Here is a 25,995-nt window from a genome sequence, read left to right as displayed (position 1 = left end):
AACTGGAATACCTCGTCCGACACTGTGAGGGCGTCTGTCTTCATGTGGCCGAGGCACGTATGACCCACTCCTTGGAGGAGGCGTGGGCACTCGACGGCGATCATCGCGATCGGCACGGCGATCATACTGCTCTCGGTTTCTGTACTGATCACGCCAATATCCACGTCCCTCACGCCTCAGAGGCGATCTTGGGCTATGGGCCGACTGAACTGTGTCTGCGACCATGGGTCTACTATGGATCCCATTCCGCGAATGAGACACGACCGTATTCTGCTCTCCCGCTGCTCGGAGCAAGGCTCGGATCGGCACCAGACCTCGACCAGCTTCTGACTGGGAGGGTTGGATCGACTCCGCTATCCGGGCAGCAGCTGCCAGATTCTGGATCGGGGTTCGGTATACCTGAGTCGGAGGAGGAAAAAGTTGGCGTCGACTGGATTCGGGAGCGCGCTGCTGAGCGCGATCGTCGAGTGCGTGCTGGAGGTTCTCCAGTCGAGTGCGCTCAGCCAAGTTGGCCAAGCACGCCTGCTCCAAGGCCTGGGCCTCAGGGGTTTCTCCAACTATAGGAGTATGCAGTGCATCCATGTTCCGGCGGCGAAGTTCCTCCCTCTGCTGCGAAGAGAGGGGTTCGGGGCGGTATTCCTCGTGAACGCGCGACGGATCTCCGTTCCCGTCGCCTCCGTCTTCACGGTTGAAGCCAGGAGGGCTGCATGGTCCGTTGACCATCAAAACTTCCGCCGCCGGGTCGCTGCTGTCGCACTCGGATGCGATCTCTTCGGAGCCAGTTGACAGATCGAACAGGCCGTAGAGAGTTTCGTCGAGCTCGATCACCGCGACTTGAGGGGTGGCCGAGTGGTGAGCCACCGCATGCTTCACCCACCGCTGAAGCCTCGACCGACCGGAGCGTTTGCTCTGGCGGGTTGCAGGGAGGGGGAAAGCTGCTGGAGTCGACTGGTACTGGGTCGACGGTTGCCGCAGGAGGACGCCACGGACGCACGCGCGTAAGTGCGTCGCCCCGCGGGCGGGGAGCGCGTCGGCGTCGAGTGGTGCCTCCTGAAGCCAAGTGGAGTTGTCGACGACAAACACGAGCGCGCTGAGACGGATCTCGCGGCCCTCAGCCAAACCTCCGCCTGGAACCATGATGAAGGGGATCGGAAAAAGTGCAACTTCTCCAACAAGTCGCTAAGACACCGGCCCCACGGTGGGCGCCAACTATCGTGGTTCTAAGGCTGACAGTAGAATAAGGGGGTAGGAATGTAGAGGCAAGATCCTAGCTATGGAGGAGTTGTGCACACAAGTTTTATGAGTTCAGGCCCTTCTCAAAGGAAGTAACAGCCCTATGTCTCGGAGCCCGGAGGCGGTCGACTGAATATATGCGTGTGAATTACAGAAAGTGTGAACCCTTGTCCCAGAGGAGGGGGTGGTTTATATATAGTACGCCAGGACCCCAGCTCCCCTCTGTTACACAAGGTTCAATGCTCATAAAGGAGGGGCGTTACTGGTAACGTCTGTAGTAAAGTTCTGTAAATGCCCATAAAGCTATGGTTTAAGTCTTGACCGTTGCAGAGTGGAGGGTTTCTCATCTTCTGGTGGTCGAGTGTCTTCAAGATGGTCGAGTGAGCACGTCTTCATGGTTGAGTGGATGATGGTTTCTCTTCGACTGCTTCTGATTCTTTGTAGAGATGTCCTTGGGGAGGGTATGTTAGACAGATCCATGACACTACCCTATGTACATAGCTTCATCACCCCGACCCGCAAAATAACCGCCAAAATGTGGGTACGGGCCGGAAAGCCTACCCGACCAGACCCCGCATCCCGCCCCGTCCCACAAAAAAATTTGGGGGCGCGGAAAATTCCCGACCCCAACCCGGGAAAACGCGGGTTTCCCCCTCGTGGCTGCGGTGCCCTGCATCACAAAAAAGCAGTTGGCGGAAGGGACATTTCAGCCCCGCACTCTTTTCCCCCTCCTTCCGCCGCCGCCCGCCGTCGGCGATTCCGGCCATATCTGCGGGCAGAATCGCTCCACGGGGCCGCCCCACACCCTCCCGCGCCGAGCCGCTGCACCGCCCCTCCGGATCCGGCGAGAAGAGCCGCCCCCCGTCGCCGCCGCCGCCGCTGGGGATTGACCACCTGTAACGCCCTCGATGCGGCTATATCTCCCACGTGTCGAAGCACGACTTAGAGGCATAACCGCATTGAAAGCAATGTCGCAAGTGAGGTAATCTTCACACAACCCATGTAATACATAAGGGACAGAGACACATAGTTGGCTTATAATCACCACTTCACACAATTACATGAATAAAGCATTACAACAACCAAATACAATCAAGGTCCGACTACGGAACCCAAAGTAAAAGAAGAACCCCAAAATGCGACAAGGTCCCCGATCGACCCCAACTGGGCTCCACTACTGATCAACTAGAACGAAACGACACAAAGGAGAAGATCTTCATCGAGCTCCTCCTTGAGCTTGGTTGCGTCACCTGCTCGGCAACATCGGCACCTGCAAACTGGTTTTGGAAGTATCTGTGAGTCACGGGGACTCAGCAATCTCACACCCTCGCGATCAAGACTATTTAAGCTTATGGGTAAGGTAAAGGTATGAGGTGGAGCTGCAGCAAGCGACTAGCATATATGGGGGCTAACATATGCAAATGAGAGCGAGAAGAGAAGGCAAAGCACGGTCGATAAAAGTATGATCAAGAAGTGATCCTAGAACAACCTACGTCAAGCATAACTCCAAAACCGTGTTCACTTCCCGGACTCCGCCGGAAAGAGACCATCACGGTTACACACGCGATTGATGTATTTTAATTAAGGTCAACTTCAGGTTTTCTACAACCGGACGTTAACAAATTCCCGTCTGCCCATAACCGCGGGCACGGCTTTCGAAAGTTCAAATCCCTGCAGGGTTGTCCCAACTTAGCCCATCACAAGCTCTCACGGCCAACGAAGGATATTCCTTCTAGCGGGAAGACCCGATCAGGCTCGGAATCCCGGTTACAAGACATTTCGACAATGGTAAAACAAGACCAGCAAAGCCACCCAGATGTGCCGACAAATCCCGATAGGAGCTGCACATATCTCATTCTCAGGGCACACCGGATGAGCACGACGTCGGGTAAGCCAGCCCAGAGTTGCCCCTGGTAGCCTCAGACATCGCTCAGTTGGACCAACACTCAGAGGAGCACTGGACCGGGGGGGGGGTTAAAATAAAGATGACCCTTGAGTCTACAGAACCCAAGGGAAAGAAAAGGCTAGGTGGCGAATGGTAAAACCAATGTTGGGCCTTGCTGGAGGAGTTTTATTCAAGGCGAACTGTCAAGGGGTTCCCATTATAACCCAACTGCGTAAGGAACGCAAAATTCGGGAACATAACACTGATATGACAGAAACTAGGGCGGCAAGAGTGGAACAAAACACTAGGCATAAGGCCGAGCCTTCCACCCTTTACCAAGTATATAGATGCATTAATTAAATAAGAGATATTGTGTTATCCCAACAAGTAAACATGTTCCAACAAGGAACAACATCTCCATGTTCCAACAAGGAACAACATCTCCATGTTCCAACAAGGAACAAACTTCAATCTTCACCTGCAACTAGCAACGCTATAAGAGGGGCTGAGCAACGCGGTAACATAGCCAAACAACGGTTTGCTAGGACAAGGTGGGTTAGAGGCTTGGTTCAACAATATGGGAGGCATGATAAGCAAGTGGTAGGTATCGCAGCATAGGCATAGCAAAAGAGCGAGCATCTAGCAAGCAAAGATAGAAGTGATTTCGAGGCTATGGTCATCTTGCCTGAAATCCCGCAAGGAAGAAGAACGAGACCATGAAGAAGAAAAACGAACGTAGTAGAACGGGTCCTCACAAACGCGATGTTACCGGAACCGACCCGAAGAAGCAAACACCGGAAAGAAGCACACAACATACTAAACAACCAACACATGAACACGATATGATATGCGGGATGCGGTATGCGATGCATATGCATGATTTGCAAAGGAATGATTGAACCTGGCCTCAACATGGAAATCCAAGAGTGCCACTGGAAAGGGGATATAATTTCGGTTGAAATCGATATAAAGATCACCGGAATCGGATGCACGGTTTGGAAATGGCAAGCAAAACAAATATGGCAACGGTCTGCGATAAACAGCAAGTAGCCATCTAAATGCAACAAATTAATCATGCTACAACACCCAAACATGGCAACAAAATACATGGCAGGGATCCACTCATGATGCTTGACAAAAGATGTACACTGAGCTACGGCCAATTCATCCATTAACAGGTTCAAACAAGCATGGCAAAAGTGCAATTGGTAAACAGGTTTCAGACTTGGTGAAATTAACACAAGCCTGGAATTTCAGATCAGGTAGCACACTTTGGTGCAAGAAAACTATATGCTGCAGGAACTTAACATGGCAAAGCAAGGCATGGCATGGAGCTACTCAAAGAGCTTAACAAAAGTCCCTTAGTGACCTTGAGACAAAAGGGATCAGAAAATACAATTGCAAGCATGTGAACATGTCAAAAACATAATCAGATCTCAGACTTAGTGAAAAACTGGAGCATGCAAATATGATAGCAAGTAGGCATGTTTACGAGCTCGATGCACTCACTACAGAGCAAGGCATGACAATCTAATCATACACCCGTCAAGAACTCATGTTATATAAGCTAGACATGGCAAGAACAACAACATAGCATGCACGGATCAACAACAACATCCTCGGCAAAATCGCTAACAAGTAGACAATCTGCCAGGATTCACGAAATAGCAAAAGTAGAGCTCGCTTGACTCAAGCTTGGGTGCTCCATAATTGCAAACAAAGAAATTGATGGATAGAGCACTACAAGATTAACAAATCATCCTTACTGATCATCCTCAAAAGAGGCACGGATCACTAGGAAACAACATGAACATATGGCATATTGATAAAAACAGATCAAGGACTTAGTGGAATTGCTAAGTCCCTGAAATCAGCATTAACGAATGCACCACTTTGCAAGCTTGTGCTAGCCACCACACACATCAAAAAAATACATGGACGGCACCTCTGTAAAGATGGCAAAGCATATAACAAAACACATGTAGAGCTCAGGGGCATATCATGCACACAATAATCATGGCAAAAATGACAAATAGCTATTTGGTGCAGCAGATCTGACAACTAACTCAAATAGCACTCTTCCAACAGCATTTCGGGCATCAAGATGAGCTCAAATGAAAATGATGCAATGAGATGAAATGATGTACTCTCTGAGACAAACATTTTTCTATGTTACACGCGCAAAACGGAGTTACGGATGCATAGATACGATGCGATGAAGATGGGCATATGAATCTGGAAATTTCGGGGACTTAGAGAAATTATACCTCCGGAAAAGTCAACGGGCGGACAAGGTGGTGCGGGATGGCGAGATCCGGGACGCGTGGAGGTGTTTGGATGGCGGGGTTGGTGGATCTGGTCCACCCCGGTCCAGATCTGGCCAGATCGAACTCCGGCGATGGCGGCGGTGGCCGGCGACCGGAGCGGCGCGGCGCGGGCGGCGTTGGGTGGCGGGGACGGCGCCCGGCGGCGGAGCACGCGGCGGCGCAGGCGACGGAGATCCCAGGCGGGGCCGGGCGAAGGCGGCGGCGCACGCGGCTCGGCGGCGGGGCCGGCGACGCGTGGCGGCGGCGCATGGCGAGACGGGCGGCGGGAGGCGGCGGAGATGGTGGCCGGCAGGAGGACCCGCGGGCTCGGGCGGCGCTGGCGAGACGGGCCCCGCGGGCCCAATTCGGGCCGCGCGGATCGGCGGCGAGGCTGAGGAGAGAGAGGGCGGCGGAGGTGAGGTGTCGCGCTGTGATTCGCCAGGGAGGGCGGCGCGGACATGTCCGGCGGTGGAGGAGTTTTGTCCGGGCGCGAGGAGGAAGATGGCTAGGGTTTCATCCGCGAAAATTTCGGAGGGGATCACATATATATAGGTAGAGGGAGCTAGAAGAGTCCAAATGAGGTGCGGTTTTCGGCCACGCGATCATGATCGAACGCTCTAGATGATGGGGGAGGTTTAAGTGGGTTTTGGGCCACTTTGGAAGGGTGTTGGGCTGCAACACACACGAGGCCTTTTCGGTCCCTCGATTAACCGTTGGAGTATCAAACGAAGTCCAAATGGTGCGAAACTTGACAGGCGGTCTACCGGTAGTAAACCAAGGCCGCTTGACAAGTCTCGGTCCAATCCGGAAATGTTTAACACCCGCACATGAAAAGAAGGTAGAAATGACCACCGGAGGAGAACGGAGCGCCGGAATGCAAAACGGACAACGGGGAAAATGCTCGGATGCATGAGACGAACACGTATGCAAATGAAATGCACATGATGACATGATATGCAATGCATGACACACAAGCAATGACAACGCAACAACAGCGAATAACTGGAGGACACCTGGCACATCGGTCTCGGGGCGTTACAATACTCCACCACTACGAGAGGATCTCGTCCCGAGATCTAGAATGGCACCGGAGGGAAAAATGGAAGAGAAAGAGAAGAGGTAAAGCTAAGTTGCTCCTTTGACAAATGAGTGAAACCAAAGAACCTTGAAAAGGTTGAGCAAAATGAAAGAAAGAAAGCAACAGAGTAGAACAAAGTTGAAAGCACTCCGTTAGGAAAAAGGAACAAGGAAGAACAAATTCAGACAGCACTCCGATTGAAAATAACAGGAATTGAATAAGAACTTGATAAGATGAAAAGAACTCGAGCAGAGGGCACCACTCTCCGGTTAAATGTATAAGCAAGAAAAGAACAAGGTCCTGACAAGAACAAGAAGAAATGTTGAAGATAGCACCATCACAATGCCTCCGGAACAAAAGCAAGAGTGGAATGGAATGAACGAAGTGAAACAAGATCTCAAGGGAGCACGCTTACAACGACAGCTAGAACGGAGTTGTTGGAAAACCAACAACGAAAAGAATAAGCTTGATATGGTCTTATGGAATACATCTCAAATTATGAGGTGACAACCTGCCACTCATGGGAAAAGAATTGGATTGGTATGACCAAGGAGGCGAGAAAATTATTTCACCGGGAGGATAGATGAAGAACTTGGATCATTTATAAGCACCATAATAGCAACCATCCTTAGGGAAGGCTTAAGGTGAAATATAACCTAAGATAATTCCAACGAAGGGATTGATGGATTTAAAATACCTCATTCTTAACAACATGTGGAACATGAAACATGAACTCAAATTATCAAGAATGACATAATACCACCTCTATTGATACGGAAGGAAGAATTGCACTCCGGATTACAATATGAAGAAAGCTTGAGCTCATCTGAAAAGAATCTTGATGAACACTTCGAGAAGGAATTAAATCCTTTATGAACCATCATGTAGAACCTTGATGAAGAACTCCGGTAACAAAAGGATGATCAAACGGACGGAAAGAGAAGTTGAAAACACAAGGTGAAACCTTGTAATGATTTAGATGAATCTCTGTGGTGATATAATTGCGAGAGCTTGGGACTCCGGGAAAAGAAAAGATAAAGCATCTCGAACCCAGAATGTGATATGATGCACCTCCGGAATAAGGAATTAATCACTTGGATGAACAAGAATAAGGATTACGTTATGCGTATCCTTCACCAATTTACATTGATGACAAACAACGGATTTGGCATACTACTTATTCTCGAAGAAAGGATTAAGATAGATATCGCGCCAACTTGAGAAGGTCTTCAATGAAACACCGGTGGAATCGAAACAACGAATGAATTGATATGATAACGAAAGAAGAGGAATCTTGCACGAACCACCGTAAGAATTAAAATGACAGAAGGAAAGATAAAGGAACACCGGGAAAAATTAGCAAATGAACGAAGGTACTTGAGAGAATTTAGATACAAGAGGACGAATAGTTCACGAACTGATTAGAGAATACTTGACTGATGCATCGGTAAGATTTGGAGAACAATAGCTGAAAGCTGAGAATGAATAAGTCTTCTGAAATGATGGGCTCCGGAGGAAGGAAAAGAATTTTCACGATCAAAACAATTATGAGAGGATGGCCTTGAACTAGAACCACGAATCTCTGAGAGAAAGGTTCAGATATGGAGGTAAAGCTCTTCTTTGGTCTTCCAAATCTGAGAATGACGATGAGAAACACCACCAAATTGTTGAGATACTTCGGAATAAAGTAGAATGGAAAAGTTGAACCAACGATGAAAATAGTGTGAAAGATCTTGGAGAAGGCATTTGACTGATGAAGAATCATTCTTACGTCAAACTTTGAAAGAATTTGAGAATAACTCCGAGAGAATAAGAAGAGTCAGGTAAGATCCTGGAAAAAGACCTGTGGGTTAGGGCCCACTCAAAAGAAACACCGTAGAACGATTGCTTGGAAGAGAGATTTGCACCGGTTAAATGAAATGACTTGAATGAGATAACAACCTCGAAATAACTTGAATGGATCGAGAATGTAACTGTGAGTCTTCTAAGATATCTTCAGCACTCTGGAGCAATTGAATAATGAGAAGTGAATGATAAAGAGGTGCACCGGCATGAGAAGGTATTGAAATGAGGAAGGGTATGATCAACAAAGCTTGACTTGAAACCACCGGAGATGAAAAGAATGAAGAATGACGAACTTGAAGCTCCATTAGAATCTTCCTGAGAATCACCGGATAAGAACATTGACGGAAAAGGAATGGAGAGACTTCACGAGAATATAAAGGATACTTGATTAAAACATCGGATTCCTTGAAGAAAAAGGGTGGGTGGGCGGGAAAAACAAAGGCAACTTGGAGACGGATGAAACAAACACCGTTGAGAAGAACTGATACTTGATCTAGCGGATGTTGAAATGATCGGATCCACTTGAAGAGAAAACACGCCAGTTGAAAAGGATTGGAAAGACAATCTCGATGATCAAGAAGGATTAGTATTCACATAGGAATATGAGAACACCACTTAGACAAGGGATGGAATCAACATTCGACTTCGAAGCAACTCGAATACCACAACTAAAAACAAAACAAAGGATTGGCTTGCAGAATAAGCCGGAACAAACATATGATAGAGATTTTGTCTGAAGTTTTCGTGGTGGGGCCTACACGGGCTCGATCGTACAGCACCATCATGTACAAGGCAGTGCACATGACATACGAAGCGTCCCCGAGTCGGCATAGCCAAGGACTCTTCAAGACACAACGAGACCACTGTAAAACCAACCGTGAATAGGCGGACCACTAGACGTCGAACCCCAATTTCATATCATACATCTGTCGGAAAGATATCCTAAGAGCTACTTGAATTCCCACTTAAAAACTCCCGAAATTTTCCGGTTATGCAATCAGGTGTTGGGGATACAGGGGAAGCATAATATCTCACCCAAAACTAGCAAATCCTACATCCAGCTATATCCATCCTTCAACACATAACCAAGAAACCTTCGGAAATCGTCTACCTCAACCTTCTAAAAGCATCTGTTATACGAGTTATGGCGATACTCCCGAACTCCCGCCCCAGTACTGGGTGGCGTCGAGGTTATCTCACCAACAACTGCATAAAAGAGATTTTCGATGTCGGCGAAACGAAACTCAGGTATTCCAGAACTGCAACAATAAAATTGTGACGACAACACCTCGGAGCTCAACTCCCCGGGACACTGCCACAACCCCTAAATGACAGGAGGCACCAAGAACAATGTTCTCGTCACAAATCGAACGGAACGATTCCAAGATACCCGCGTGATCCTAAATTTTTTTTTGTGAAATTTGAGAAGAGAAGAGTCAAAACTCTACGTCAGGATGCCTTACCAGAGCGATGAAGGGACTGGGGAGTAAAAAGAATTCCTAAACTCTCTGATATATAATTCCTAAATGACTCAAAACATTTTTCTAGACTCAACTCGTCCACTAATTCGATCAAGCAGCGGGGGCTCCTAAGGTCGGGAAGGCTCTGATTACCAACTTGTAACGCCCTCGATGCGGCTATATCTCCCACGTGTCGAAGCACGACTTAGAGGCATAACCGCATTGAAAGCAATGTCACAAGTGAGGTAATCTTCACACAACCCACGTAATACATAAGGGACAGAGACGCATAGTTGGCTTACAATCGCCACTTCACACAATTACATGAATAAAGCATTACAACAACCAAATACAATCAAGGTCCGACTACGGAACCCAAAGTAAAAGAAGAACCCCAAAATGCGACAAGGTCCCCGATCGACCCCAACTGGGCTCCACTACTGATCAACTAGAACGAAACGACACAAAGGAGAAGATCTTCATCGAGCTCCTCCTTGAGCTTGCTTGCGTCACCTGCTCGGCAACATCGACACCTGCAAACTGGTTTTGGAAGTATCTGTGAGTCACGGGGACTCAACAATCTCACACCCTCGCGATCAAGACTATTTAAGCTTATGGGTAAGGTAAAGGTATGAGGTGGAGCTGCAGCAAGCGACTAGCATATATGGGGGCTAACATACGCAAATGAGAGCGAGAAGAGAAGGCAAAGCACAGTCGATAAAAGTATGATCAAGAAGTGATCCTAGAACAACCTACGTCAAGCATAACTCCAACACCGTATTCACTTCCCGGACTCCGCCGAAAAGAGACCATCATGGTTACACACGCGGTTGATGTATTTTAATTAAGGTCAACTTCAGGTTTTCTACAACCGGACGTTAACAAATTCCCATCTACCCATAACCGCGGGCACGGCTTTCGAAAGTTCAAATCCCTGCAGCGGTGTCCCAACTTAGCCCATCACAAGCTCTCACGGTCAACGAAGGATATTCCTTCTAGCGGGAAGACCCGATCAGGCTCGGAATCCCGGTTACAAGACATTTCGACAATGGTAAAACAAGACCAGCAAAGCCACCCAGATGTGCAGACAAATCCCGATAGGAGCTGCATATATCTTGTTCTGAGGGCACACCGGATGAGCAAGACGTCGGGTAAGCCAGCCCAGAGTTGCCCCTGGTAGCCTCGGACATCGCTCAGTTGGACCAACACTCAGAGGAGCACTGGCCCGGGGGGGTTAAAATAAAGATGACCCTTGAGTCTGCAGAAACCAAGGGAAAGAAAAGGCTAGGTGGCGAATGGTAAAACCAATGTTGGGCCTTGCTGGAGGAGTTTTATTCAAGGCGAACTGTCAAGGGGTTCCCATTATAACCCAACCGCGTAAGGAACGCAAAATCCGGGAACATAACACCGATATGACGGAAACTAGGGCGGCAAGAGTGGAACAAAACACTAGGCATAAGGCCGAGCCTTCCACCCTTTACCAAGTATATAGATGCATTAATTAAATAAGAGATATTGTGATATCCCAACAAGTAAACATGTTCCAACAAGGAACAACATCTCCATGTTCCAACAAGGAACAAACTTCAATCTTCACCTTAGCAACGCTATAAGAGGGGCTGAGCAACGCGGTAACATAGCCAAACAACGGTTTGCTAGGACAAGGTGGGTTAGAGGCTTGGTTCAACAATATGGGAGGCATGATAAGCAAGTGGTAGGTATCGCAGCATAGGCATAGCAAAAGAGCGAGCATCTAGCAAGCAAAGATAGAAGTGATTTCGAGGGTATGGTCATCTTGCCTGAAATCCCGCAAGGAAGAAGAACGAGTCCATGAAGAAGACAAACGAACATAGTCGAACGGGTCCTCACAAACGCGACGTTACCGGAACCAACCCGAAGAAGCAAACACCGGAAAGAAGCACACAACATAGTAAACAACCAACACATGAACACGATATGATATGCGGGATGCGGTATGCGATGCATATGCATGATTTGCAAAGGAATGATTGAACCTGGCCTCAACATGGAAATCCAAGAGTGCCACTAGAAAGGGGAGATAATTTCGGTTGAAATCGATATAAAGATCACCGGAATCGGATGCACGGTTTGGAAATGACAAGCAAAACAAATATGGCAACGGTCTGCGATAAACAGCAAGTAGCCATCTAAATGCAACAAATTAAATATGATGAAGCACCCAAAAATGGCAACAAAATACATGGCAGGATCCACTCATGATGCTTGACAAAAGATGAACACTGAGGTACGGCCAATTTATCCATTAACAGGTTCAAACAAGCATGGCAAAAGTGCAATTGGTAAACAGGTTTCAGACTTAGTGAAATTAACACAAGCCTGGAATTTCAGATCAGGTAGCACACTTTGGAGCAATAAAACTATATGCTATAGGAACTTAACATGGCAAAGCAAGGCATGGAATGGAGCTACTCAAAGAGCTTAACAAAAGTCCCTTAGTGACCTTGAGCCAAAAGGGATCAGAAAATACAATTGCAAGCATGTGAACATGGCAAAAACATAATCAGATCTCAGACTTAGTGAAAAACTGGAGCATGCAAATATGATAGCAAGTAGGCATGTTTACGAGCTCGATGCACTCACTACAGAGCAAGGCATGACAATCTAATCATACACCCATCAAGAACTCATGTTATATAAGCTAGACATGGCAAGAACAACAACATAGCATGCACGGATCAACAACAACATCCTCGGCAAAATCGCTAACAAGTAGATAATCTGTCAGGATTCACGAAATAGCAAAAGTAGAGCTCGATTGACTCAAGCTAGGGTGCTCCATAATTGCAAACAAAGAAATTGATGGATACAGCACTACAAGATTAACAAATCATCCTTACTGATCATCCTTAAAAGAGGCACGGATCACTAGGAAACAACATGAACATATGGCATATTGATAAAAACAGATCAAAGACAGTGGAATTGCTAAGTCCCTGAAATCAGCATTAACGAATGCACCACTTTGCAAGCTTGTGCTAGCCACCACACACATCAAAAAAATACATGGATGGCACCTCTGTAAAGATGGCAAAGCATATAACAAAACACATGTAGAGCTCAGGGGCATATCATGCACACAATAATCATGGCAAAAATGACAAATAGCTATTTGGTGCAGCAGATCTGACAACTAACTCAAATAGCACTCTTCCAACAGCATTTCGGGCATCAAGATGAGCTCAAACGAAAATGATGCAATGAGATGAAATGATGTACTCTTTGAGGCGAACATTTTGCTATGCTACACGCGCAAAACAGAGTTACGGATGCATAGATACGATGCGATGAAGATGGGCATATGAATCTAGAAATTTCGGGGACTTAGCGAAATTATACCTCCGGAAAAGTCAACGGGCGGACGAGGTAGTGCGGGATGGCGAGATTCGGGACACGGGGAGGCGTTTGGATGGCGGGGTTGGTGGATCTGGTCCACCCCGGTCCAGATCTGGCCGGATCGAACTCCGGCGATGGCGGCGGTGGCTGGCGACCGGAGCGGCGCGGCGCGGGCGGCGTTGGGTGGCGGGGACGGCGCCCGGCGGCGGAGCACGCGACGGAGATCCCGGGCGGGGTCGGGCGAAGGCGGCGGCGCACGCGGCTCGGCGGCGGGGCCGGCGACGCGTGGCGGCGGCGCATGGCGAGACGGGCGGCGGGAGGCGGCGGAGATGGTGGCCGGCGGGAGGACCCGCGGGCTCGGGCGGCGGGCGCGGTTGAACGGCGGCGCTGGCGAGACGGGCCCCGCGGGCCCGAGCCGGGCCGCGCGGGCCGGCGGCGGGGTTGAGGAGAGAGAGGGTGGCGGAGGTGAGGTGCCGCGCTGTGATTCGCCGGGGAGGGCGGCGCGGACATGTCCGGTAGTGGAGGAGTTTTGTCCGGGCGCGAGGAGGAAGATGGCTAGGGTTTCATCCGCGAAAATTTTGGAGGGGATCACGTATATATATGTAGAGGGAGCTAGGAGAGTCCAAATGAGGTGCGGTTTTCGGCCACGTGATTGTGATCGAACGCTCTACATGATGGGGGTGGTTTAAGTGGGTTTTGGGCCACTTTGGAAGGGTGTTGGGCTGCAACACACACGAGGCCTTTTCGGTCCCTCGGTTAACCGTTGGAGTATCAAACGAAGTCCAAATGGTATGAAACTTGATAGGCGGTCTACCGGTAGTAAACCAAGGTCGCTTGACAAGTCTCGGTCCAATCCGGAAATGTTTAACACTTGCACACGAAAAGAAGGTAGAAATGACCACCGGAGGAGAACGGAGCACCGGAATGCAAAACGGACAACGGGGAAAATGCTCGGATGCATGAGACGAACACGTATGCAAATGAAATGCACATGATGACATGATATGCAATGCATGACACGCAAGCAATGACAACGCAACAACAGCGAATAACTGGAGGACACCTGGCACATCGGTCTCGGGGCGTTACACCACCGTCGAGCGCACCCCCCTCGTCGCCGCCCGGGATCACCCGCCACCGGTTAGTCCCTTTTTTGTGATTTTTGCGAGCTGTGTAATAGATTGATGCGCCGGTGTGCGTGTAGATTGAGTTGACCCCGTGCGAGAAGTTCTTGCTATCTGATTCATCCGATTCGGATGACTCGGATATGGAGACCATGCTTGCGACCTTTCGGCAGCAAACATTAGTCATGGCGCTTGCCGTGAAGGAGCATGAAGATGAGTACCGGAAGAGGAGGCGGGGATCTACTGTCGGGCGTCTGTGCATTCCTTGGAATCGCCATCTTGGGAACGAGATGTTGATGCAAGAATATTTTGCGAGAATCCTACATATCCTGCACACCTCTTCCGCAGAAGGTACCGAATGCGCTAATCCCTCTTTGTGAAACTTGTTGAAGCTTGCGAGGCAAATTGCCGGTATTTTACTCAAAGAAGAAATGTCGCGGGATTAAAGGGATTTAGTGCATATCAAAAAATCTCCGCAGCTATGCGGGTGATTGCATATGGCGTTCTGGCTGACTATGTCGATGAGTATCTTCGCATTGGTGAAGATAGCACAATTGAGTCTGTGCGTAGATTTGCGAAAGTGATCGTCCGTGTCTTTGATCTTGAGTATCTTCGGGCATCCAATGAAGATGACACAAAGAAATTGATGGCAGCTAATGAGAGGAGAGGTTGGCCTGGCATGCTAGGTAGCATTGATCGTATGCATTGGAATTGGAAAAATTGCCCCAAGGCTTGGCAAGGAATGTATTGTGGCAAGTCTCGTGATGCAACAATTGTGCTAGAGGCCGTAGCATCCGAGGATTTATGGATTTGGCATTGCTTTTTTGGTATGCCGGGCACTCTCAATGATATCAATGTGTTGCAACGCTCTCATTTGTTTGCTAGGCTTGCTAGTGGTGATGCTCCTGCTTGCAACTACACTATCAATGGGCATGAATACACAAAGGGGTACTATCTTGCATATGATATATACCCTCCTTGGTGCACATTTGTCAAGAGCATCAAAGAACCCAAAACAAAAAAACAATGTGAATTTGCAAGGGTGCAAGAGGCAGCCCGAAAAGACATTAAAAGAGCATTCGGTGTTTTGCAATCTAGGTTTGCCATTGTCCATGATCCTGCTCGTTTTTGGGATAAGAAAACCTTGAAGAATATCATGACATGCTGTGTTATCCTGCATAATATGATTCTTGAAGATAAGAGAGGAATGAACTTAGAATTCTTTTACGATAATGTGAGTAGCCGTGTCAAACCAGTTAGAGACCCAAACCGCATTAGAGCTTTTCTTCAGATATACAAGGAGATTGAAAATGCAGACACGGACTTTCAACTTCAGGAAGATCTCATTGAGCACTATTGGCAAAGGGGTGGATAGTGCCTAATTTTTGTATTCACGACAAGTTTGTATTGCATTATTTAAGTTTGCTACGGTGATTTGAATAATTATTTGTAATGCGGATGGTTATTTGTATTATGTTTGATTTGAATAATTCAGTTTGTTTTCAATTGTTGAATTATGTTGGATTTGGTATTTACGGGCCGATAATATGCGGGATGCAGCTATGCAAAAAGCAGAACCCGCATAGCCAACCAGTAAAAATATATATTCCGTAAATTTACTTTTTTATGAATCCATTTGGGGGTCTGCATCTGTACCGGCCCGCGCCGGCTAATAAAAACTGTTTTACGCGAACTACAAACACCGTTTTGCGGGGCCGGTGGGATGCGGGGTCTTATCCCTTTCCAGTAGCGAAGATCCCGACCAAGCTCCCGGCCCCAGCACCGAATATTCTGGCCAAGCCCGGCCGCGTCCTCGCCCACGGCGGACGGCAGCGACGAAGACCCCTTCCAAATCCGCTTCCCGCACGCGATTCTTGCAGGCCGTTGGGAACTTCAACCCCAACATCCTCGGCTCCCCTCCCTCGATGACGCCAAAGAACGCGTCTCAAGCAGCGCCCGGCGTCTCCCCCATTATCAGCTCTTCCCGAAACCTCTCCCAAGGTACTCTGTCTCTAAGGTTCGTTCCAATCTCACCATTTTATTTGATTGAGATGAGAGAGGGGTCAGGTGGCACGCGGTGGCTGTTCGTGGTTGCGTGCTGCTTATGTACTGTGCATTTTTTTTTTTTTGAGATAGTTGCTGCTCTGTGCTAGAAGGGATGAACAGGGGAGAAACAGGACAGGGCTGGGGGTTGTCTGCACACAGAGATATTGAGATAATTGGTACTATTGTTGTAGAATGTTGTGATGGAAAATAAAAAAAATTCTTCGATCTCTTGCAAATGATGTTGGATTGAATGATTTCTTTCAGTCACAGGAGTCGTCCAATATCGTGCTTCTTATTGGAAAAGAGTCCCTGAGTTCGTACATGCCAACAAGAAAGAAGACTAACAGTGGGTTGTTAAGGTGAGGAATTTTTTAGCGTGCATGCTTTGTTCGTCCGGATTGGGTGGTGAGTTTTGGCCTTTTGGGTATGACAGCGAGGAATGTTTTAGTGTGCATGCTTTGTTCGTCCGGATTGGGTGGTGAGTTTTGTGTATGACAGTGAGGAATGTTTTAGTGTGCATGCTTTGTTCGTCTGGATTTTAGCGGCCACTGTGTCGTCCAGGTTGGAGAGGATGATGGAGTCTGGCATGGCTGAAGAGGGTGAAGCGGCTGTTGGGGTTAAGTGCTGCGAGTAATTTTACAGGAGTGAGCTTTCTCAGAAATCTGCGACCGTTGAAACATGGAATACTCCCTCCGTTCCAAATTACTTGTCGTCGTTTTAGTTCAAATTTGGAACTAAAACGACGACAAGTAATTTGGAACGGAGGGAGTACATGCAAAGATGGGGAATAATCAACATGATGCTCTGTCGAGAGAAGTAGAAATTAATTAAGCTTCAAGAGGCTGAGACGACTCTTGTAGTACTAAGAGGAAAAGTTAGTTCTGGAAACACGGATATCTCTGTACTATCTATCTATGTTGAGCAAAGAAATTCATTTTCTTCCTTTCTCAGTCCTCTATTTTTTAGCAGACCAAGATGCACAAAAGTGCGGCCTATAATAAACTGAAATAGAAGCAGGTAACTACACTCTAGAGGTATACATGAACAAGAGAAAAGAGGAGAACAATGATCAATGGAGAAATGCACTGCGCTGTTAACTGCTGCTACTATAACACTGAAGTTTTAATTGCAGGACACCCTTAAAGAAAGAAAGAAGACTTGTGCTATCAGAAACCAATCGAAAAGGAGAAGGCATAAATGCAGTGGATGGACTTGACATTAAGCTGCTTTGTTAGATATACCAGGACGAAGGTTAAAATCAGAGGGCTTTAACATCATGCCATAGTATCTCAAGTCGCACTAGATGAGAATGTTTCATGATGCAAATAACTTGTGTTAGCCATTCTTGTTTTGTGTTTAATTTTATGCTTTATTCTTCGACTCGCTAGGATATAGTACAATTTTCAGTTGTGAGCCTAGCATCTAGCATCGATTTTGACCTCTGAAATTTTGTTTAGCAGGCAGCACCAGCTGCTTTTAGTGCAAATCACCGAGAGCTAAGGGTATATTTGTCCTTGCATCATTGTAATTTTGATGTTTTGCCTTATTAATAATTTAATATCGCGTGTTCCATCTTGACCCTATTATGTTGTGCCTATATGTGTTTCTTATGCGGTTACGATGGTGACAATGTGCCTAATTTGCTGTATGACATGCAGCGTGATCGGTGGGGGTTGAAAGTGTGGCGATGCCAATGTCAGAGACTGAACTTGTTAGGTCGGTAAGAATTATTTCATATTTCTCTAGCTTTGAGATTGCGGCTTCACTTCTACTCCCTCCGTTCCTAAATATTTGTCCTTTTAGAGATTTCAAATGGACTATCACATACGGATGTATATAGACATATTTTAGAGTGTAGATTCACTCATTTTGCTCCGTATGTAGTCACTTGTTGAAATCTCTAGAAAGACAAATATTTAGGAACGGAGGGAGTAGTATCATATCAACTATAAATGCATGTGTTGATCATATAATTAATGCGTAAAGATACCTCGCAAAAAAATTAATGCGTAAAGATATCTTACATAATATTAATGTGCAATTAATTTCCTCCCTAATATCACATATAGGCATTTATTGCAATTAATATTGTATATTTATTAATGTGTATATATAAGAAGTGTGTGGCAAGGAAAAAAATGTGGCTTCTCTGGTTCGACCGGATCCAAGATTTTGGACTCCTCGATTAAAAAGAAAGAAAGGTTTTACACTCTTCCGCGGCTCGCAAGCACCTGCTCAGCATCCACTCGCCGGCCGGCCGCCGCCGTATTTTCTTGGTCGGGCCGGCGCGGTGTCGTGCCGCGCCGTGCTGCCTCCCCAGGATCGCACCGCCGGCCGTGACAGGAGAAAGCAACCGAAAACCAACAAGAGCGGGGGACAGGAAGATATCGGAGGCAGCTGCCCCAACCCTAGGTGAGGCCCGATCGTCTCTCGCTTTGGCTTCGCTCCGTCTTTAGGTAGGTAAAACAGAAATTAGAACAGTGACAACTTCAATGGCTCATTCCACCTGGATATATGAAGTGTTTAACCGAGAATCGTAATATGAATCATTTCACGAGTCTATACCAACAATGGGGTGCAAATTATGTTGCGATGTCCAATTAATTAAAGTGGTGCGAATTAACCTTTTCTGGGTGTTTAACAGAAATGCTCGCCTGATTACTATGAATTGTCATGTGGAGATGTGAAATTTCTCATATGGCGTTACTTCCTTAAAACATTTTTTGTACATCTTTTCAGTACAATAGAATATCATATCAAGAGGAGGAATGCATCCAATTCCGGACTGTCTCCTCTTGCTCCCCTTTCTAGTGTCCCATTTATAATGTGTGGCATGTTAGAGATTAATAGGTTATCTTGTGCCACATTACATGCAGGCTCTCACAGTAAAAGTGTACCAAATGGACCATGGGAGTTCCCCAACGAAGATACGTAAGTCTGTTGTGGATGAAGATATCATCAGCAATCTACCCGAAGCTCTCAGAGACAAAATCCTTTGTTGTCTGCCAATAAAAGAAGCTGTTGGAACATGCCTCTTGTCAAGGACTTGGAGGTACACATGGGCTTCAATGACCGAACTGATGTTCAGGAGAGCTGATTTCGCTTCAGGAAATGATAGTGCAGACGATGACCGCAGATTTCTTAAGTTCACTGATATGTTTCTCTTCCTCCACAACGGCCCAATTCTGAAGTTTTGCCTGAATACCGTAGCGAATGAAATGGTATCCACTGGAGGACACCTTTACCGTTGGATGCTTATGCTGTCAAGAAATAAGATTAAGGAGATTCAACTTCAGACAAGTATACGTGACAGTTACAAGGTCCCGTCTAGTTTTTTCTCCTGCGATGAACTAGAATATGTGTATCTGCGAGCTTGTGTTTTCACTAGTTTACATTTGCCACCTCCATCTAAAGGCTTCAAACAATTGCATACTCTTCGTCTAGAATATGTTACTGTGGAAGGAAACAGTTTAGGGGATTTAGTAGCGAGTTGCCCGAATTTGGAGAAACTTAATATTCGTGGATTGTGCAGCCAATCCAATATAAATATTCGTTCAACAAAGCTCAAGGTGCTAAAAATTGAAGGCTGGTTTACACACCTCAATCTGCATGCTCCTTATCTTACTTCCGTATGGATCGGACTGGAACTGAATTCTGACACAGATGGTGCTTCGACAACCAGATGCAACTTCAATCTTTCTCCATTTATTGCTTCTCTTTCAGATGTTGAGACTATTAGGTTTCATGGACACATCCTTGAGGTAAGAAACTGTGATGGCAAAGTTTTCGCTTAGTGCTTATTATTTCACTGTTTCTTATTATGTTTGGGGGCCTATTGCCATTTCAGCGCGTAGAACATGAATTTCTGATTCTCAAGCAGCCAAGATTATTCAACCGGCTGACAGAGATAAGCCTGGAGATCAATCTCGGTGATCTCAAGGAAGCAAATTTTGCCTTGTGCTTATTTCAGCATGCCCCCAACCTGCGATTTGTCAAACTAAAGGTAATGACGATGAAATCTTCGACTTGCTACATATCATAAATTTCCATTGGACCGTTGCTCAATTTACAGTCTGTACTTTGCAGCTCATTTCCAGGAATTCCGCGGGACCAACAGTGCATTTCTGGGAATCAATAGACCGTGATGTCTGTCTCTTCCAGAACGTTGAAGTACTTGGTTTGTTTGACTTTACTGGCTCCGTTGCGGAGCTAGGCTTCTTGAAATTTTTACTTGAAGGTGCACCAGTGTTAAGAAAATTGGGAATAATCGACAAGGGATTGGACAGAAATGTCCTAAAATATCTCCTGAAGCTGAGAAGAGCATCAAAGGATGCAGAAATATTGATTCTTTGAGGCTTGTTTCCCCCACTAGAAAAAGGTGCAGGCTAAGTTTTTCTATTGAAGGGAAAATATTTACATTTATTCGTCTGTACAGTTACTTACATTAAAGTAGGTTCAGTTTTCTATTGAAGGGAAAATATTTACATTTATTCAATTTGGAAATAGCAGTGCCAGCTTCAGACTTGGCATGTCACTTATATTTCTTCTACCATTTTGGGTCATATCTGGATTTTAGTGCTATTCAATTTCAGTTTGCCTTTAGTTGACTTTGAGATAACATGCAAGGGAGAATTCTGAGCATAAACGTTTTTGTAAAAGATGAAAATATTGACTAATTGTCTGGAAAATTGGCAATCTTATTCTACTTCAATTCAGAATTATGACTACGGTTTTGGTCTTGCGCAGGTCAACTTCACCACCCTAGTGTTTTATCCCTACTCTGTTTCCATGGAGAGGATCAAGTCCAATCTCTGAAGGAACAAGTCGAGACAATTGGAAGGAACGGTGTCAAGCTTGTGTTGGGAACCTCTAACAACTCTACTGCTCTCGTTTGGTGCGATCTTGCAAGGCACAAGATCTGAAGTCAGGGTATACAAGCATAAGTTATCCCCATAATTTGATGTTGAAGTTATCCCGTGTTCCTGTGGAAAACAATGTTGCCTCAAGAGTTGCTTACTTGTTGTGTCAAAGTTCAGAAAGAAAATGTTTGGCAGTTCATATTGAACTGCGAAAACGTGTTATATTTAGGACCAGAGGGTGTATTTCACTAGCTCGCGGTCGTTCTGTTTTCAACTGTTTGCGCCATTTGAGAATGCAGAAATTTGCACCTGACGCACCACTATTTGTTTTTTTGACCGCTTTGGGTCGTGCTAGAAGTTCTTCAGTCGGATGTCATCTGTCAAGTTCAGTTTGTCTACATCGACTCTGCGGTAATGTGCAAATGGAGGACAATCCGTTTAACCCGAGATATTTTTTTACCTACCTGTTTGACCTGACTATTTTTGCACACCTAAAAACGCGTAGTGAATTATAGCGTGCGCTTTAATTTGCATAAGTTCGACTCATTGACTCTACTTGTTTGTCTTAAGAGTTCAGAAGGTCAGCTTTGCTAATTGTTGCAGTCAACTTTGCTGCCCTTAGAAAAAATATATTATGCACCTGCTGTTTTCTCAAGGATAGGATCGAGTCCAGTCTCGAAAGTAAAAAGACAAAACTTGGCAATAGTCCAGTCTCGAAAGTAAGGCATGAGCTGTAAACTGTAAGCACTACTGTTTGCTACAGCAGTGCAAAACATTGACAGAATCAACTTCATTTATGAATAAAATTGTAGTACTACCATATTAGAGTTTCTTGCTTGTTGTGATAATTCAACTTGTAGTACTTGTTTGTACAGCAGGAAATGTTCCAAGTGGAATGGGCTCAAATAAAATGCATTTAAAGCTCCCCTAAAAAAATGCATTTCAAGCTGACCAACACGTGATTGGTAAACACAAAATTACTCCGCTCTCCTTGGAAGAGTGTATTTTCAACTTTGTTGAAAAATCAAACATTTTTATGTTTGACCGTATGTATACAATAATATATCAACATTTATGCCATCAACTTAGTAGTATTAGTCTTCTAAAAAAATAATAGTATTAGATTCATGATAAAATATAGTTTCATGATATATCTATTTTATTTCACAAGCATTGATATATTTTGCACAAACTCAATCAAACTTTGAGATAGTTTGACCCTTTAACAAAGTTAGAAATACGCTCTTTTAAGAACGGAAGTACTAGTTGACAAAGAAAGATGGCTTTATATGTATGGGAAGTTCGTTGAGTAGTTAATTGTCATGATGAGTCGTCTTTTTAGAAGCGGCTAGCGAAATCGTGATAAAATAATTCTGCGTGCGCCGGGTCTTGAGACCAAGTGCGTGAAGATATGACGTGGGTGTAGTACACATTGTCGGTTGCCAAACTGGAGACTAGTCATTCGAAATTGGAGACAAGACCAAGTAGATGTCAATTTATTTGCCCCTGAAAACAATAGTACTCCCTTTTTTCGGTTTGTAAGGCTTATCTTAATTTTTTTTCGTTTTTTCGATTTAAAGGACTCGTCCTCGCTACTAAGCGCATTAAATATTTAGATGCAAGAATTAAAAAAGAACACATCAATGCATGTAATGTTTCTACTCATCTAGTGGCCAAGCATCCATACACTGTAATTAATCCAAATTAATGCATTACTTCCTCTCTCTCTCAGTTTACAAGGCGTGCACGTACCCCTATGTCGTCAATTTGATCAACCAATAGAAGTCATATATTACAAAAACATACCATTATAAACTTCAGATGTTCTATTTTCAAACGGTATAATTTTTGTGTTATATAGTTTATATTACGGTGATAAAATTGGCAACCTAGGTATACGCGCAGGACTTGTAAACTGAAACGGAGGGAGTAGTTTAATTTAGGTAGTTTTGTAAAGTACGAGATACATTCCTTCACTCACCGTCTGCCTTGGTTGATGAGATTTTAGATTTGAGCCCTACAAACCGAAAAGGAGGGAGTATAAGACATTTTAGCTTTTTTTTATTCGCATGTATCTAGACATATTTTAGTATGTGTGTTCACTCATTTTAGTATGTATGTAGTCAATATTTTAAAATAGCTAAAAGTCTTGTATTAAGAAAAGAAGGGAGTAGATGTTAATTTTATCTTACAAGAAAACCGTGGCGACTCCCCCCCCTTCGACCGCGCCCCGCACCTTCCTCCGCGAGCTTCCCTCCCTCACCTCTCCCTTCCCGTCTTTGTTGCAGGCGCCCACCGCGGGCCTAGCCCAGGCGACGCTGGCGGCGGCGGCCCTAGCCTTTCCCCTCTCGCGGTTCCTCCGGCGCGGGGCGGAGCAACTCTGGGCGGTGCCCTAAGCGGCAACGGTTCTGCGCGGCGGAGGGGGTTCCTGGCGCGGGCGGCGGCGGACTCTGGGCGGCGGCGACATCGTAGGCGACAAGGTGATGCGGCAGCGTGGGTTGACGGCGCCCACCCGGCCCAAATATGGGCCTTTGGGCCCCATCTGGGTCTGGGCAGGCCGGCGGCAGGGCGTGGCATCGACGTGGCTCTCGGGAGGCGGTGGCAGTGCGTCGGGCTGGTAGTCAGTGGCAGCTCGGTTGTCGGCGTGCAGCAGCGCAGTGGAAAGCAATCAACCTACACATGCAATTCTAAGAGTGTAGCAGGGGAAAGTAAAACATTTGCATATGAAGGTAAAGGGAAGGGTTTGGAGAGAGCAAACACAATGGAGACACAAAGATTTTTGGCGTGGTTCCGATAGGTGGTGCTATCGTACATCCACATTGATGGAGACTTCAACCCACGAAGGGTAACAACTGCGTGAGTCCACAGAGGGCTCCATCCACGAAGGGTCCACGAAGAAGCAACCTTGTCTATCCCACCATGGCCATCGCCCATGAAGGACTTGCCTCACTCGGGTAGATCTTCACGAAGTAGCGATCTCCTTGCCCTTACAAACTTCTTGGTTCAACTCCACAACTTGACAGAGGCTCCCAAGCGACACTGATAACCCACAAGTATAGGGGATCGCAACAGTTTTCGATAAGTAAGAGTGTCGAACCCAATGAGGAGCTAAAGGTAGAACAAATATCCCCTCAAGTTCTATCGACCACCGATACAACTCTACGCACGCTTGACGTTTGTTTTACCTAGAACAAGTATGAAACTAGAAGTACTTTGTAGGTGTTGTTGGATAGGTTTGCAAGATAATAAAGAGCAAGTAAATAAAAGGTAGGGGCTGTTGTAAGTAAAGAAGCAATAAAGTAAATATAGCGAGTGTGGAAAAGTGGTGGTAGGAGTTGTGAAATTGGCCCTAAGCAATTGACTACTTTACTAGACCGATAGCAAGTATTATGTGGGGGAGGCCACTGCTAGCATGTCATTCCTGACTTGGAATTCTATGCACTTATGATTGGAACTATTAGCAAGCATCCGCAACTACTAACGTTCATTAAGGTAAAACCCAACCATAGCATTAAGATATATTGGTCCCCCTTCAATCCCGTATGCATCAATTTCTATGCTAGGTTGAAGCTTCTGTCGCTCTTGCCCTCCAATACATAGTCCTATCAACATACAACTAACCCTAGGGTGTGATCCACGCACGCGATCATATGATGGGCAACAAAGGACAACAACATAACCACAAGCAAATTAAATCAATCATAGCAATTCATCAACCACCGATAGGACAAGGGAAATCTACTCAGACATCATAGGATGGCAACACATCATTGGATAATAATATGAAGCATAAAGCACCATGTTCAAGTAGAGGGTACAGCAGGTTGCGGGAGAGTGGACCGCTGTAGATAGAGGAGGGAAGGTGATGGAGATGTTGGTGAAGATGGTGGAGGTGTTGGTGTAGATCATGACGATGATGATGATGATGGCCACGGCAGCGTTCCGGAGCCACCGGAAGAGAAGGGGAGAGGGGGCCCCTTCGTCTTCTTCTTCCTTGACCTCCTCCCTAGATGGGAGAAGGGTTTCCCCTCTAGTCCTTGGCCTCCATGGCATGGGAGGAGCGAGAGCCCCTCCGAGATTGGATCTGTCTCTCTGTCTCTCTCTGTTTCTGCGTTCTCAGATTCTACCCTTTCACCGTTTCTTATATTCCCGGAGATTCGTAACTCCGATTGGGCTAAAATTTTGACACGATCTCTATCCAGATATTAGCTTTCTTGCGGCGAAAGAAGGGCATCAACCGCCTTACGGGGTGGCCATGAGGGTCAGGGGAGCGCCTGCCCCCTGGGGCGCGCCCCCCTGCCTCGTGGGCCCCTCGAGCATCGTCTCGCGTGGATTTTTCTTCCCAAAAATCATATATATTCCAAAAAAAATCTCCGTCAGTTTTTATTCTGTTTGGACTCCGTTTGATATGGATATTATGCGAAACAAAAAACATGCAACAAACATGAACTGGCACTGGGCACTAGATCAATATGTTAGTCCCAAAAATAGTATAAAAAGTTGCCAAAAGTATATGAAAGCTGTAGAATATTGGCATGGAACAATCAAAAATTATAGATATAACGGAGACGTATCAGCATCGCCAAGCTTAATTCCTGCTCGTCCTCGAGTAGGTAAATGATAAAAAAGATAATTTTTGATATGGAATGCTACTTAGCATAATCTTGATCACATATCTAATCATGGCATGAATATTAAGATACGAATGATTCAAATCAATAGTCTATCATTTGACATAAAAACAATAATACTTCAAGCCTACTAATAAAGCAATCATGTCTTTT

The 25,995-nt window shown here is 46.0% G+C and overlaps 1 protein-coding gene and 1 pseudogene across 33 annotated transcripts; both read left to right on the top strand.

The window, feature by feature from the left end:
- The first annotated feature begins 13,511 nt into the window (after positions 1–13,511).
- Positions 13,512–15,681, top strand: LOC147991670 (uncharacterized; annotated as a pseudogene).
- A 351-nt stretch (positions 15,682–16,032) lies between these two features.
- On the top strand, positions 16,033–21,531 carry LOC125518081 (F-box/FBD/LRR-repeat protein At1g13570). Of its 33 annotated transcripts, none has more exons than XM_048683156.2 (7): positions 16,034–16,307; positions 16,617–16,711; positions 18,011–18,764; positions 19,229–20,113; positions 20,200–20,355; positions 20,439–20,730; positions 21,099–21,531. In XM_048683156.2, the coding sequence occupies exons 4-6, from the start codon at positions 19,253–19,255 to the stop codon at positions 20,703–20,705; spliced, it is 1,284 nt and encodes a 427-aa protein (XP_048539113.1). In that variant the 5' UTR covers positions 16,034–16,307; positions 16,617–16,711; positions 18,011–18,764; positions 19,229–19,252; the 3' UTR covers positions 20,706–20,730; positions 21,099–21,531. The 33 variants fall into 33 exon arrangements, with proteins under 33 accessions (XP_048539138.1, XP_087381410.1, XP_087381361.1 ...); XM_048683129.2 differs by having other exon boundaries at positions 17,485–18,764; XM_048683080.2 differs by adding an exon at positions 16,463–16,528 and having other exon boundaries at positions 16,617–18,764.
- Positions 21,532–25,995: the final 4,464 nt, after the last annotated feature.

The sequence above is a fragment of the Triticum urartu genome, chromosome 1A, assembly GCF_056163025.1.
Source record: "Triticum urartu cultivar PI428250 chromosome 1A, HENAU_Tu73, whole genome shotgun sequence".
NCBI lineage: Eukaryota > Viridiplantae > Streptophyta > Magnoliopsida > Poales > Poaceae > Triticum > Triticum urartu.
Note: the sequence above shows the minus strand (reverse complement) of the source record. Positions and strands in the feature narration are given on the sequence as shown.